The sequence below is a fragment of the Oncorhynchus clarkii genome, chromosome 12, assembly GCF_045791955.1.
Source record: "Oncorhynchus clarkii lewisi isolate Uvic-CL-2024 chromosome 12, UVic_Ocla_1.0, whole genome shotgun sequence".
NCBI classification, from domain to species: domain Eukaryota; kingdom Metazoa; phylum Chordata; class Actinopteri; order Salmoniformes; family Salmonidae; genus Oncorhynchus; species Oncorhynchus clarkii.
In genome coordinates, this window is record NC_092158.1 from 61,130,441 (window position 1) to 61,145,099 (window position 14,659).

Genomic DNA, 14,659 nt, shown 5'->3' on the forward strand with positions numbered 1-14,659 from the left:
GTCGTCCTGTCCCCTTTGCAGAAAAGCATCACCAAAGAATGATGTTTCCACCTCCATGCTTCACGGTTGGGATGGTGTTCTTGGGGTTGTACTCACCCTTCTTCTTCCTCCAAACACGACGAGTGGAGTTTAGACCAAAAAGCTATATTTTTGTCTCATCAGACCACATGACCTTCTCCCATTCCTCCTCTGGATCATCCAGATGGTAATTGGCAAACTTCAGACGGGCCTGGACATGCGCTGGCTTGAGCAGGGGGACCTTGCGTGTGCTGCAGGATTTTAATTAATGACGGCGTAGTGTGTTACTAATGGTTTTCTTTGAGACTGTGGTCCCAGCTCTCTTCAGGTCATTGACCAGGTCCTGCCGTGTAGTTCTGGGCTGATCCCTCACCTTCCTCATGATCATTGATGCCCCACGAGATGAGATCTTGCATGGAGCCCCAGACCGAGGGTGATTGACCGTCATCTTGAACTTCTTCCATTTTCTAATAATTGCGCCAACAGTTGTTGCCTTCTCACCAAGCTGCTTGCCTATTGTCCTGTAGCCCATCCCGGCCTTGTGCAGGTCTACAATTTTATCCCTGATGTCCTTACACAGCTCTCTGATCTTGGTCATTGTGGAGAGGGTGGAGTCTGTTTGATTGAGTGTGTGGACAGGTGTCTTTTATACAGGTGCAGTTAATACAGGTAATGAGTGGAGAACAGGAGGGCGTCTTAAAGACAAACTAACAGGTCTGTGAGAGCCGGAATTCTTACTGGTTGGTAGGTGAACAAATACTTATGTCATGCAATAAAATGCAAATTAATTACTTAAAAATAGTACAATGGATTTTTGTTTTTGATTCCGTCTCTCACAGTTGAAGTGTACCTATGATACAAATTACAGACCTCTACATGCCTTGTAAGTAGGAAAACCTGAAAAATCTGCAGTGTATCAAATACTTGTTCTTCCCACTGTAGTACATGTGCCTAGTAGTCAGTCATGTATGGTAGAATAACCTTCACTGGGCAATTGAGCGCTCTTAAACGGCTCTTTCTACTGTACACGTAGTAATCGGCTGGCTGTGGTTCTGCTGTTTTGGGGGATTTGATATAGCATATCGTTCTATATGCCATAGGCCCAAGGACAGGTTGCACAAGCTGAACTGAAGACTCAAGAATGTACTCTCTTGTGGAGAGGGACACTTCTTCTTGTATTGGACACAGGCTGTTCAGTTACAGCTTCCGTCCAGGGGGGATTTGTAGGTTCGGCCCAAATTTATGTGCTCTCTGTCACCATCAGCCACATGGCAAATGGCTCAAGACAATGCCCAATACAACCCCCCCCCCCCCCCCCAACCTCTGAGGGGGATTACTGGAATGTGTGATAGAATGATCCTACAGCAGCCATGTCTGGAATCTATCTGAAACTTGTCCTCTGAATAGAACTCTGACGTTATCTACTGTGTAAGGATGCAATAAAATGCAAATTAATTACTTAAAAATAGTACAATGGATTTTTGTTTTTGATTCCGTCTCTCACAGTTGAAGTCTACATCTCTGTGGTTACTTGTAGTTGTTCCGAGTGAACTGAACTCTGACGACACAATGCAATTGTCCTACTATAGATGTGACCCCTTTCCTAGAGGTGGCTGGTTTGATCTGATTGGACATTTTAGTTTAACTACCTTTGGTTTGGTCTGTGGATGACAGGAGGCTGAAGGAGGTCTGTGGATGACAGGAGGCTGACAGGAGGATGAAGAAATTCGGCTTGTCACCAAAAGCACTCACAAACTTCTACAGATGCACAATCGAGAGCATCCTGTCGGGCTGTATCACCGCCTGGTACGGCAACTGCTCCGCCCACAACCGTAAGGCTCTCCAGAGGGTAGTGAGGTCTGCACAACGCACAACACAACGCAAACTACCTGCCCTCCAGGACACCTAGACCACCCGATGTCACAGGAAGGCCATAAAGATCATTAAGGACAACAACCACCCGAGCCACTGCCTGTTCACCCCGCTATCATCCAGAAGGCGAGGTCAGTACAGGTGCATCAAAGCTGGGACCGAGAGACTGAAAAACAGCTTCTATCTCAAGGCCATCAGACTGTTAAACAGCCACCACTAACATTGAGTGGCTGCTGCCAACACACTGACTCAACTCCAGCCACTTTAATAATGGGAATTGATGTAAAATATATCACTAGCCACTTTAAACAATGCTACTTAATATAATGTTTACATACCCTACATTATTAATCTCATATGTCTACATATATACTGTACTCTATATCATCTACTGCATCTTTATGTAATACATGTATCACTAGCCACTTTAAAACTATGCCACTTTGTTTACATACTCATCTCATATGTATATACTGTACTCGATACCATCTACTGAATCTTGCCTATGCCGTTCTGTACCATCACTCATTCATATATCTTTATGTACATATTCTTTATCCCTTTACACTTGTGTGTATAAGGTAGTAGTTTTGGAATTGTTAGTTAGATTACTCGTTGGTTATTACTGCATTGTCGGAACTAGAAGCACAAGCATTTCGCTACACTCGCATTAACATCTGCTAACCATGTGTATGTGACAAATAAAATTTGATTTGATTTGGATTGGTCAACAATTTATTTTGAATACAAACAAGTCCAATCTGGTATAAATGGGACAAAGATCTGGGGCCTGTTGCACAAAACTAGGATAAGGGATTAAGCCAGGATATCTTGGTGATCCTGGCTCAATTGATCCGTAATCCGGTTGCACTAAAGATGGATAGGGGGCAGGAGGATATGTTATGGTATAAATTACCATGGAGATTTATTCTGTGGAGCTAGCCTGCTCCAGACCAGGCTAAATTCCAGGATCTATTTAATCTCATCCCTAATGTCAGTCAGCAGTCACCACAAATGGAAACCAATAGTTATTTCACTGCTCACTATACATTGTTATCACATATAACTAGACCCACTGTTATTTAAACGTTTGTGATCATTAATTTCAATGATTTTGGATAAAAAATGATTTTTAGATGATGTTGCTATCATTAGATAATTTACAGTTTCCCATAGACTATAAGGCTATATATAAAATGCTAGAATATTAGGGCCACAGAGGGGAAAAAAACACAAGTCATAATATTGTAACCAGTTGTTTTAAAGGAGGACAGTTGTTAAAATGACAGATGTGGGGCATTTCGTGAAATTGTACTTCAGTATGGTTTCATAAACAAAGACATGCTGATGTGCCAGAATATTAAGTATCACATTGTCATAAGTATCAAAACTGTAAAAACAATATGTAGCTTTTCTGCAGAAAGAACCAGCCTCATAAATTTATGACTTTATCCTTTTTCTTCAGTGTGGCCCTAGTACTCTGTCATATAAACAAATACACATTCCATATGAATATAAAAACACAATGTGTAACATTATGTTCCTTTATTGAATAAGGACAAAACAAAGCAGGTAAACCATCAGCTCCTTTCAAAACTGAAGTCACAGTGACTCTACACGATGGAAAGCACAGAATCTAAGCATATTATACAAAATGATACATATACAGACCTTTGAATGTGTATAACACACCCTGCATGTCTGCACACTAAAATAAATGCAGGACAAATCCATACACATCAACTGAACAGACAAATGAATGGATGCAGTAGCCTCCCTGCAGCCTTGTATTACACACAGTATACCGCACAAACATCATAAGAGGCCAAATTCGTCAAAAAACGAACCCAAAAAAACCCAAATTCCTCTGCCACCGCAGGACATATTTAACCAAAATTGAAAGCACACATACTAACTAAAATAATTCAACACATATTGGTCCCTCAGCAGCCGACCACTGTCGTCATCAGGGAAGATTGCCGGATTGTCCCAGTCCATGGCTGGTGGCACTCTGGGGGCCCTCTCCTTCCTCAGGCAGGCCACATTGTGAAGGACAGCACAAGCCACAGTAATATCACATGCCCTAACAGGGCTGACCCTTAATTTGTGAAGGCAGTGAAAGCGTGCCTTCAGGAGGCCAAAGGTCATTTCAACTCTGGCCCTGGTCCTGGCATGGGCATGGTTGTAGGCCTGCTGTGCTTCCTGGGGGTCTGTGAAAGGTGTCAGGAGAAAAGGCTGGCAGCCATACCCCCTGTCTCCCAGCAACACACCAGAGAATTCACCTGTCAACACAAAATCTCATCATTACTACCTCATAAACACAGTGATATTCTTGACACAGCCATGATGGTTATAAATAGGGGTTGTGTGGCTTACCTTGTGATAGGCACTGATAGATTTCAGAGGCCCGAAAGATTCTGGAGTCATGGACTGAGCCAGGCCATTTTGCCACAACATTGCTGATCACACAGTCAGCATTGCAGACCATCTGAAATCATAAGATGAGGAATATTACACCAATCAATGCACATCACTGGCAATGCAGAGTGTTCGTCAATGGACAATATCAAAAAGTTATGTTCACCTGAACATTAATGCTGTGAAAGGATTTCCTATTCACAAAATCGGCCTCATGGGCACCTGAGGGGGCTTTTATCCTTATGTGTGTGCAGTCCACTGCACCAATGACATTGGGGAAACCTGTCACACAAAGTAATGAGTATCCTACTATGTGTTAACAGTTGTCCTGTAATTTGTAGATCCTCTTACCTGCAATCCTATAGAACTCCTCTTTGATGTCACAGAGTCTTCTGTGGCCAGGGAAGGAGATGAAGACATCTGCTAATGCTTTGATAGCCAGACACACACTCCTTATTGTGCGGCAAATTGTGGCCTTGTTCAGCTGTTCTGCATCCCCCACTGAGTACAGGAAGGCTCCACTAGCAAAAAAGCGCAAGGCCACACAAACCATTTGCTCCACACTCAGTGCATGGCTCCGTGCAGTGCGGTGCTTAATCCTGGGACCCAGTAGTCTGCATAGATACCTGATGCCATCTGCAGAAAACCTGTATCTTTCATATAGATGGTCATCAGGGAAGGCCAGTGGGTCCAACCGGTCCCTGAAGACCCTTTCTCACCTGAAGGCTCTCCTCAGCACAAGTGCTTCTTCATCCACCACATCTCGCACGAATGGGCATGCCATTGTCAGAGCAGAAAGGAACACACAATTTTGGGCCTTCATATAGGCTAGTGGCCACACCTGGTGCTGGGGGGGGTGGGCAAAAGAGGGCGATGCCTTATAACGATGACTTGGTTGTACTGATTGCTGGGAAAATAAAAAAAACCTTAGAAAGATGCCACCGTCCTGTGTGCTCACAATAAGAGCTCATATGTCATGGCTCACTTGACTTTACGAGAATATACCTAATTTTTATTTTGAGCTGTGTCATCTTCTTGGAGCTGGGGGAGGAAAGAAAAATAATGATTAATACATTTGTGTTACAGTTAGCATACAGTGTACATTGAAGGCATATCTCACCTCCCTCTCAAGTTTTTTTATTTCAAGGTCCAGTTTCCTAATTGTCCTCTTTTTTATTTCGAACTCCAGTGCAAGATTTTCCATCTTTTTCTTCTTGTACTGAATGTCTATGTCTGCCAGTTCTATTTGGCACCGGAGGTGGTTGCCATACAACTTTCTGATAGCTTGTGAGCTCTGTGAACACAATACAATTAGCGCAGCTGGAATTTGGCAGGATGTGGTGTCCTTTTATTAATACGCACTATGTTGCCAGGCTGGTTTTCCCACTGTATAGCATCTGGGTCCTGTAAAAGAAATTAGATTTTTTGATTTTGATGAGGACTCCTCACCATTGTAGAGTAAATAGTACTTTCACAGTCTTAACATGATACCTCATGCCTTCTGGAATCCAGAGAGATGGTCTCCTCCTCATCATCGTCTCCATCATGTGCTGTTGCTGCTGCACTGGGGCCTTCACCCTATCACATTTAATCGGATTCATATTGAAGCTAGTAGACAAGACATGCCAGGCCTACAGTATGCCTTTGATGGAGTACTCACTGGATCAGCATCGTCTGGTGCTTGTGCTGGTGGCTCTAACAGGAACACAGTGCTGCCAGACACTGCAAGGCAATAGGTAAACCAAAGTCAGACAGTCCAAATTGATTCAATATGAATGTGGTTGTATCCCATGTAGAGATGGAAGGACATACCTTGAATGAAGCGGGTGGCATCTTGGGAGGAACCTATGCTCGTCTCTTTCCCCCCAGGGATCCCCTCTAAGACGGGCCTGCCTTTATTTAGCTCCAAGGCCATGTCCTCTGCTGGGGTAAGGTCAGCCTTTGGTGACCCACCACCCGTGCCTTGTCTGTGGGTATTCTTTTTCACTGCTAAAACAGTACAGACAATGTGTGAGCAGGCACCTTCTGGGTACAATATATGCTTGTGCTTTGTTAAATATTAGTCAGGGACCATACCATTCTGCAGAATGTTCTTGTATTTGATTTTGACCTGCTGCCATGTCCGTTTTGGCCCGTTCATGTTTAATCTACACACACACACACACACACACACACTTAATGGAGTCACACTGCAAAAAATTACTTGGTATTTTTGTCTTGTTTTCAGTAAAAATATCAAAAATTTTATCATAGCTTTATACAGTGTGATGGAGTTACTTTACACAATTTCACTCATATCTGCAGTGCATTTCAATAAAGAAAATTAACCGTTTCATAATTACAGTACAACTGCATTTTTGGAGATGTGAATTAAATATTTGAATTGTAATTGTGATGTTTCAGCGGAGCGGTGAGTGTGTAATTGTGCACTACTTACGCATTCAGGCGGTCTGCAATACTTTGCCACGCTTTTTCTCTTTGCTTTATCACTGTGGCGGTGTTGCCTTTCTTCTTAATTATATCTTTTACCTCCTCGTATGCCTCCATGAGGATTTGTGCTTCCGACGGGGAAAAGTACGCGGCTCTAGTTGCCATGGTAAATCAGTTAATCTGTGATCTGTGGCGGGGTCTATTTGAGTGAGCCGTGAGCGCGCACCTATCCAGGATTGGTTTCACCTGGCTTAATGAATCCGTGTCTGCTCATCCTGGCTTGGTCTTTGTGCAACCAATTAAGCCTGGACGCACATGTTTTGGCTTCATTGAGCTCAGCTGAGTCATTTATCCCGGATGTCTTAATTCTACTTTTGTGCAACAGGCCCCTGTTCTCACTTTATTTTAATTTAACTAGGCAAGTCAGTTAAAGAACAAATTCTTATTTTCAATGACAGCATAGGAACAGTGGGTTAACTTCATGTTCAGGGGCTGAATGACAGATTTGAACTTTGTCAGCTTGGGGGTTTGAACTTGCAACCTTTGGTTACTAATCCAACGCTCTAACCACTAGGCTACCCTGCCACCCCGTTCTGTTCTCTATCTTATCCTGTCCCTTGGAGAATGGTTGTATGATATTCAAATATTCTAGGTCTTTGGCCTGGTAGGTACCTCTTCGTTCATGATTTATCTTGTAAGTTAACTTTAGGATCTAAATGCCTAAAATTATTTGTGGTTAATGTCAGTATTGCTTTGTAACTTAAGGCCAGAAACCAAACCACGATATTACTTTTTTTCTCGTAATCATAAACTTTTACCAGTTGAATGTAATTTTTGTTGAAATATTCTATTAAAGTATGCTAATAAGGCAAAAATAGTTAAATACGTGCATATAGCATACTACACATACAGTTGAAGTCGGAAGTTTACATACACCTTAACCAAATACATTTAAACTCAGTTTTTCACAATTCCTTTCATTTAATCCTAGTAAAAATGTCCTGTTTTAGGTCAGTTAGGATCACCACTTTATTTTAAGAATGTGAAATGTCAGAATAATACTAGAGAGAATGATTTATTTCAGCTTTTATTTTATTTTCATCACATTCCCAGTGGGTCAGAAGTTTACATACACTCAATTAGTATTTGCTAGCATTGCCTTTAAAATGTGTAGCTTGGGTCAAATGTTTCGGTAGCCTTCCACAAGCTTCCCACAATAAGTTGGGTGAATTTTGGCCCATTCCTGATGACAGAGCTGGTGTAACCTACTTGCTCACACAAACTTTTCCAGTTCTGCCCACAAACTTTCTATAGGTTGAGTTTAGGGCTTTGTGATGGCCACTCCAATAATTTGACTTTGTTGTCCTTAAGTCAAGTCATTTTGCCACAACTTTGGAAGTATGCTTGGGGTCATTGTCCATTTGGAAGACCCATTATGCGACCAAGCTTTAACTTCCTGCCTGACTGATGTCTTGAGATGTTGCTTCAATATATCCACATAATTCACCAGTCTCTCCAGCAGCAGGAGCACTCCCACAACATGATGCTGCCACCCCCATGCTTCACGGTTGGGATGGTGTTCTTCGGCTTGCAAGCCTCCCCCTTTTTCCTCCAAACATAACGATAGTTATTATGGCCAAACAGTAACATTTTTGTTTCATCAGACCAGAGGACATTTCTCCAAAAAGTACGATCTTTGTCCCCATGTGCAATTGCAAACCGTAGTCTGGCTTTTTTATGGTGGTTTTGGAGCAGTGGCTTCTTCCTTGCTGAGCAGCCTTTCAGGTTGTGGCGATATATGACTCATTTTACTGTGGATATAGATACTTTTGCACCTCTTTCCTCCAGCATCTTCACAAGGTCCTTTGCTGTGGTTTGATTTTCACTTTTCGCACCAAAGTACGTTCATCTCTAGGAGACAGAACGCGTCTCCTTCCGGAGCGGTATGGCGTCTGTGTGGTCCCATGGTGTTTATACTTGAGTACTATTGTTTGTACAGATAAACGTTGTACCTTCAGGTGTTTGGAAATTGCTCCCAAGGATGAACCAGACTTGTGGAGGTCTACAATTCTTTTTCTGAGGTCTTGGCTGATTTGTTTTGATTTTCCCATGCTGTCAAGCAAAGAGGTACTGAGTTTGAAGGTAGGCCTTGAAATACATTCCCAGGTACACCTCCAATTGACTCAAATGATGTCAATTAGCCTATCAGAAGTTTCTAAAGCCATGACATCATTTTTTAATGACTCCAACATAAGTGTATGTAAACTTCCGACTTCAACTGTACATCTGTGAATGTACCACAAAGTGTGTGTGTATGTGCAAAAAGGGCTTTAATGTGTGTTTGTGTGGGGTGTGCGTGCGTGTTTGAAGAAGTGTTTGTTTGTAGAGGTGCTTCCCCAGGAGCATATCACTTTCAACCCTTGGAACTGAGGGGGATATCCACTTAGCTTCCTCTCTCAAAAGGAAGAGGAAGAAGAAGAGTCTAGAGTCTTGTTATTCTACCCTCTGGTTATTTCATGCACAGGCACTGGTGGATCGTGGGATGGGGCCACCGGAGAGGTAAGAGTGGCCATATAAGTCATGAGCCCAGGTCAATGAGGTCAGAGTTCCTCAAAGCAGTAGGATATGTAACTTGCTTTTAGTATTCAGTTACAAAGATGCAATTCAGTGATGAAATAACAATAACACGACAGCTGACCTCTGTTCATGTCAGATATATCACTAACATGTCACATGCCAGAAAACCATGGCTAGTTAGGTTTTTTCCCGGCTAACCTATTTTTCAGCAAGTGTAGTGACTGTCTAAATTCAGCTGCCAGTAACAATCAGATATTATATACAATATTATGATTGGCAATGACACCTGTTATATGATACACATATAATTACAGTGTAAATACTAATAATAGATTCAAGTTTTTGGCTTAATCTTTGATTACTAGGTAGGCTACTGGTAAGGCCAAATCTAGACCATAACAGAAATAAGCAAGCAAAGTTTGGATTGGTCAATAAGATAGGGTGCTGTGTCTTTAACCTGTCTAGAACTTCCGCTAGCGGAACCCCTCGCCAACAGCCAATGAAATTGCAGGGCGCCAAATACAAATCAACAGACATCTCATAAATCAAATTTCTCAAACATACACGTATTAGGCACCATTTTAAAGATACAATTATCGTAATCCAGCCACAGTGTCTGATTTCAAAAATGCTTTACAGCGAAAGCTCCACAAACAATTATGTTAGGTCACCACCAACTCACAGAAAAACCCAGCCATTTTTCCAGCCAACGAGAGGAGTCACAAAAAGCACAAATAGAGAAATGAATCACTAACCTTTGATGATCTTCATCAGATGACACTCATAGGACTTCATGTTACACAATACACAATATTTTGTTCGGTAAAGTTCATATTTATATCCAAAAATCGTATTTTACATTGGCGTGTTAGATTCAGTAGTTCAAAAACATGCAGTGATATTGCAGAGAGCCACATGAATTCACAGAAATACTCATTGATGAAAATACAGCTATTATACATAAAACTTTAGATACACTTATCCTTAATGCAACCGCTGTGTCAGATTTCCAAAAAACTTTACGGAAAAAGCATAATCCGAGAACGGCGCTCAGAGCCCAAACCAGCCAGAGAAATATCCACCAAGTTGAGTAGTCAACATTATTCATAAAAGGCATTATAAATATTCACTTACCTTTGATGATCTTCATCAGAATGCACTCCCAGGAATCACAGTTCCAAAATAAATGCTTGTTTTGTTCGATAATGTCCATCATTTATGTCCATTTATGTCCAATAGATTCTTTTGTTAGGGCGTTTGGTAACAATCCAAAAGCGCGATCTGGTCCGTTCTGACAAAACGTTCAAAAAGTTATATTACAGGTCGAAGAAACTTGTCAAACTAAGTATAGAATCAATCTTTAGGATGTTTTTTTATCATAAAAGTTCAATAATGTTCCAATTAGAGAATTCCATTGTCTGTAGAATTGCACTGGAACGAGAGCAACCTCTCAAGTGAAAGTGCATGACTGTGTCACGAATCCCGTTTCCTGAGTCTGGTTTTTTCCTGTGTTCTGTCCTGGAGTGTTTTTTCCGGCGTCCTGGAACACACCCTGTCTGGTTGCCGGGCAATGTAGCCAGTTGGGAGTTCTGATTACCCGCACCTGTATCCCATCAGCTATCTGCACACCAGGTCCTGATCATCATCTCTCCTCTTCATAAGCCCGGACCTGACATCCATTCCCTGCCGGATCGTTAGCCATGAACAGTATGTTGTGCCATAGTATCAGCCTCAAGTTGGATAGAATTTGTTTTGTTGTTTTTTACGTATTGCTTGCCTTAAACTTACCTCCGTTTGTTCTGTCTTCAGTTACTCACCCGGATCATTTACCCCATTCCCGCCTGGTCGTCTGAGGATTCCGCTACCCCATTGGATCCACCTATTTACTCCCATCAACTCACCACCGCTGCCCGCTACGCCACCTGGATATATCTACCCATTCACATTCACTTGTAAATAAATACTCACCTTCTTCCTACTCTCCTTGTCCTGGTCTGCTTCTGGGTTCGATTTTGAAAGAACGTGACAGACTGAGAACGAGGCTGTAGGCAGACCCCTTAGTAAAACATCTCCTATCCGGCCCCCCTTCACATAATCAGCCTGAAACCACGTTTTAAAGACGGTTGACATCTAGTGGAAGCCGTAGGAAGTGAAAAATAACCCATATCTCACTGTGTATTCGATAGGGGTGAGTTCAAAAACTACAAACCTCAGATTTCCCACTTCCTGTTTGGATTTTTTCTCCGGTTTTTGCCTGCCATAGTTCTGTTATACTCACAGACATCATTCAAACAGTTTTAGAAACTTTTCTATCAAATACTATTAATAATATGCATATATTAGCATCTGGTACTGAGTAGGAGGCAGTTCACTCTGGGCATACTATTCATCCATAAGTGAAAATGCTGCCCCCTATCCCAAACAAGTTAATAGCAACTTATCTTATCTTATCTTATCTTGTGCACTGTTTTCAGAGGCCATATGCTTCCATTTGGGATGCATACAGGGTGCTGCATTCACAGACAGACCATGTTGTTTTCGCCTTCTCAGCGGGATAGAGAAGTTTACAGTGACATAAATATACATGATACATCTCTGTGATGAATATCTCCTTGTTTTTCTTTTCTTTTTAAAAGTGCAAGCTCACATGGCTGTGTTTATTACACTCCACAGGGCCACAGGGCCTTTAAGAGGAGGAGGAGAAGGAGAGGGGGGACGAGGAATAGAAAGAGAGGGGAGGAGAAGGTGGGGAAGGAGGATGAGGGGAAGAGGAGGAGTATGAGAAGCAGAACAATAAGGGGAGGATGAGAAGGAGGGGAAGAGGAGGAGAGGGGGAGAAGAGGAAGATGGGTGTCAGGTTTTTAACAAGGTGCTGTGTTCCTTCTCAGAAAAACTGAAGGGAGTGGGAAGAAGAGAGTGGCAGAGAGATTAAGTGTTCAGATGAGAATTTGAGATGCATCATTTATTAGGGACAAAGTAATTAAACAGCTGAGAGAGGCCCAGAGGACAGAAGCAGTCTGGATCAGGTAAAGGAGACGGAGGAGGGGGAACACTGGTTGCATCCCAGATGGCACCCTTTTCTGTATAATAATAATTAAGAGGTCTTGGCTGACACATAATTAAGAATGAGTTAGGTAGAGCTAGTTGAATATCACGGCCCAGCCACATGGCATCAAGAGTAGAGAGTACCCAGATATCATATTTTTAAGATCTAATACAATGTAGGCCAACTGCCCAGACCCAGTACTACTGGTAGCTGGTAATACTAATGTAGCACACGGGATGTGTGAGCTTTTCGGGTGGCGCATACTGGTAAGATGCTCCAGGAGGGCGTTCACATGTGCTAGCAAAGAAAGAGTGTTATGTTCGTTATATAGCTCAGTTTGTTGTATGGGTCTGTTGACTCACTGTATTGTTATCCAGAAGGGCCACCAAACTTTGGCTAAACATTGTTGTTATGCTAGCTGAGGAATGTGAGCATGTTAGAGTGATGGCAAATAAAGAACACAACATTGGCGACTATGATGGCTGATCCCGCATCCCTCATCCCCACCATATCTCTGCCTCCTCTGGACCCATTTCTGCCTCACCCAGGCGGATCTGTCATTCCCTGGGAGCAATGGAAAGGCTAGTTTGAAACGTACCTTCTAGCCATAGGACTGTATACTGTTGCCGGCACCAGGAAACATGCTATCCTCCGACACTGCCTCGGAGAAGAGGGGCACCGCATTTTCAGCACTTTTGAACCTGCTGCCTCATACGAAGAATCAATAGCAGCTCTTAACTGATTTTTTTTTAAATCTGAAAACAATCTACTAAGACGGCTTCTGTTCAAACGACATCAGAGAGCTCGTGAGTCAGCTAGCTGGTGAGTCAGTTAGCCAGTTTGTAGCTGATTTGAATGCTCTAGCACAGCAATGTAATTGTGGTGCAATACAAGACGAACTGATAAGAGATACGCTGATTGAAAAATCTCCAACCTCCTGGTACAACAAAGAATGTTACTTGAAGATGCTAATTTAACACTTGCTAATTCACTCACACTTGCTCTACAAATTGAATCAGCCACTTAATTTGGCGTTGTGGAAATTGTGGATCTACCATCACGCTACAAGGGCTCCAGATTGCCCAGCTAAGGGCCAGACATGCAGACGCTGTCAAAAGTTGAACCATTTCGCAAAGTGGTGCCGCTCCACATCAGCTGACGCATCAGCTCAACACACGTGCCTACGACAGCCACAAGGTAGTGACCCATACAGTGGGGCCCCACTTCAGTGAAATTTACTATGCTCCATCTCTACCTGGAAGAGAGCTGCATTCCCATTCTCCTTCACACCGGTGCCAAGGTGTCTATGCTAAATTCAACAACATTCCAACCAGTACTTCCAGCACTTACTGCTGCGGCCTCCATCCACCACGCCCTGTAGCTATGGTCAGAGCAAGATAACATTTTGGGAGGTGGAGGAGGCCGACAAAATCTATGGTTCCAAGGCCTTGGACATTTCACGTCACACGCCAGAGCGCAAACATCATGGGCCTGAACCTTTTTGTCAGTCTTGAAATCTCTCTAAAGGATAACAGTGGGGCAAAGATGCTTAAGGTGTCCTCCCGGTGTCATCATCAGTATCCAGAGCTGTTCAGTGGATTGGGATGCCTGACTGCATTCACACGCAAACCGCTTTTGGAACCCAAGGTTCCTTCTGTAATTCCACCGCTGCGTCGTATACCCCTGGCCCTCCGCAAAGACATCGAGTAGGATCTCCAACGACTCCTGGCTGAGGATCTAATCAAACCCATCAATGCCTCTCCCTGGGTGTCAAACCTGGTGATCCTTCAGAAGAAATCAGGGGGCATCAGAACCTGCGTTGACATGCGAGCAGCCAACAAATCAGTGGTGCCTCACAAATATCCACAAACCACAACGGAGGAGCTGATGACACACTTCCAACACTCTTCTCCAAGCTCGACCTTCGACAGGACTACATGCAGGTTCCTCTTCATCCTGAGAGCAGGAACTTAACGGCCTTCATCAATCACACTGGACTGTATCGTTATACACGCATGGCTTTTGGCCTGAGTTCAGCACCAAGTTGCTTTCAGAAGATCTTGACCACCTTCCTCGCCGGCTGCCCTGGTGTTGTGGTCTACTTGGATGACAATGTGGTGCATTGGCCAGACGTTGCCACTGACGATGAGCACCTACGGTTGGTGTTCACCAGCCTCCCCCACCATCACCTAACACTGAACATTGACAGGTGTGAGTTCTCAGCATCAGCTATAGACTTTGGGGTTCCAGGTGTCATCCACTGGCATCTCTCATTGCAGTTGAATGTGCATGACATCC

At 43.1% G+C, this 14,659-nt stretch overlaps 1 protein-coding gene and 1 long non-coding RNA gene across 3 annotated transcripts in view; both read right to left on the reverse strand.

Moving 5' to 3' along the window:
- The window catches only part of LOC139420926 (uncharacterized), a 73,124-nt gene that overhangs the window by 41,410 nt on the left and 17,055 nt on the right, over nucleotides 1-14,659 (reverse strand). The window lies entirely within an intron of this gene.
- The window catches only part of LOC139420919 (uncharacterized), a 439,502-nt gene continuing 428,242 nt past the window's right edge, over nucleotides 3,400-14,659 (reverse strand). The window contains exons 2-11 of one of the 2 annotated variants that reach the window (XM_071171338.1): nucleotides 6,746-7,152; nucleotides 6,385-6,455; nucleotides 6,121-6,297; nucleotides 5,969-6,030; nucleotides 5,800-5,886; nucleotides 5,429-5,712; nucleotides 5,314-5,349; nucleotides 4,660-5,215; nucleotides 4,267-4,378; nucleotides 3,400-4,172 (exon numbers count right to left, since the gene is read on the reverse strand). In XM_071171338.1, the coding sequence (XP_071027439.1) occupies nucleotides 5,620-5,712; nucleotides 5,800-5,886; nucleotides 5,969-6,030; nucleotides 6,121-6,297; nucleotides 6,385-6,455; nucleotides 6,746-6,903 (648 nt within the window). In that variant the 5' untranslated portion in view covers nucleotides 6,904-7,152 and the 3' untranslated portion in view covers nucleotides 3,400-4,172; nucleotides 4,267-4,378; nucleotides 4,660-5,215; nucleotides 5,314-5,349; nucleotides 5,429-5,619. Of the gene's footprint in view, nucleotides 4,173-4,266; nucleotides 4,379-4,659; nucleotides 5,350-5,428; nucleotides 5,713-5,799; nucleotides 5,887-5,968; nucleotides 6,031-6,120; nucleotides 6,298-6,384; nucleotides 6,456-6,745; nucleotides 7,153-14,659 lie in introns of both variants that reach the window. The other variant, XM_071171337.1, reaches the window with a different exon arrangement.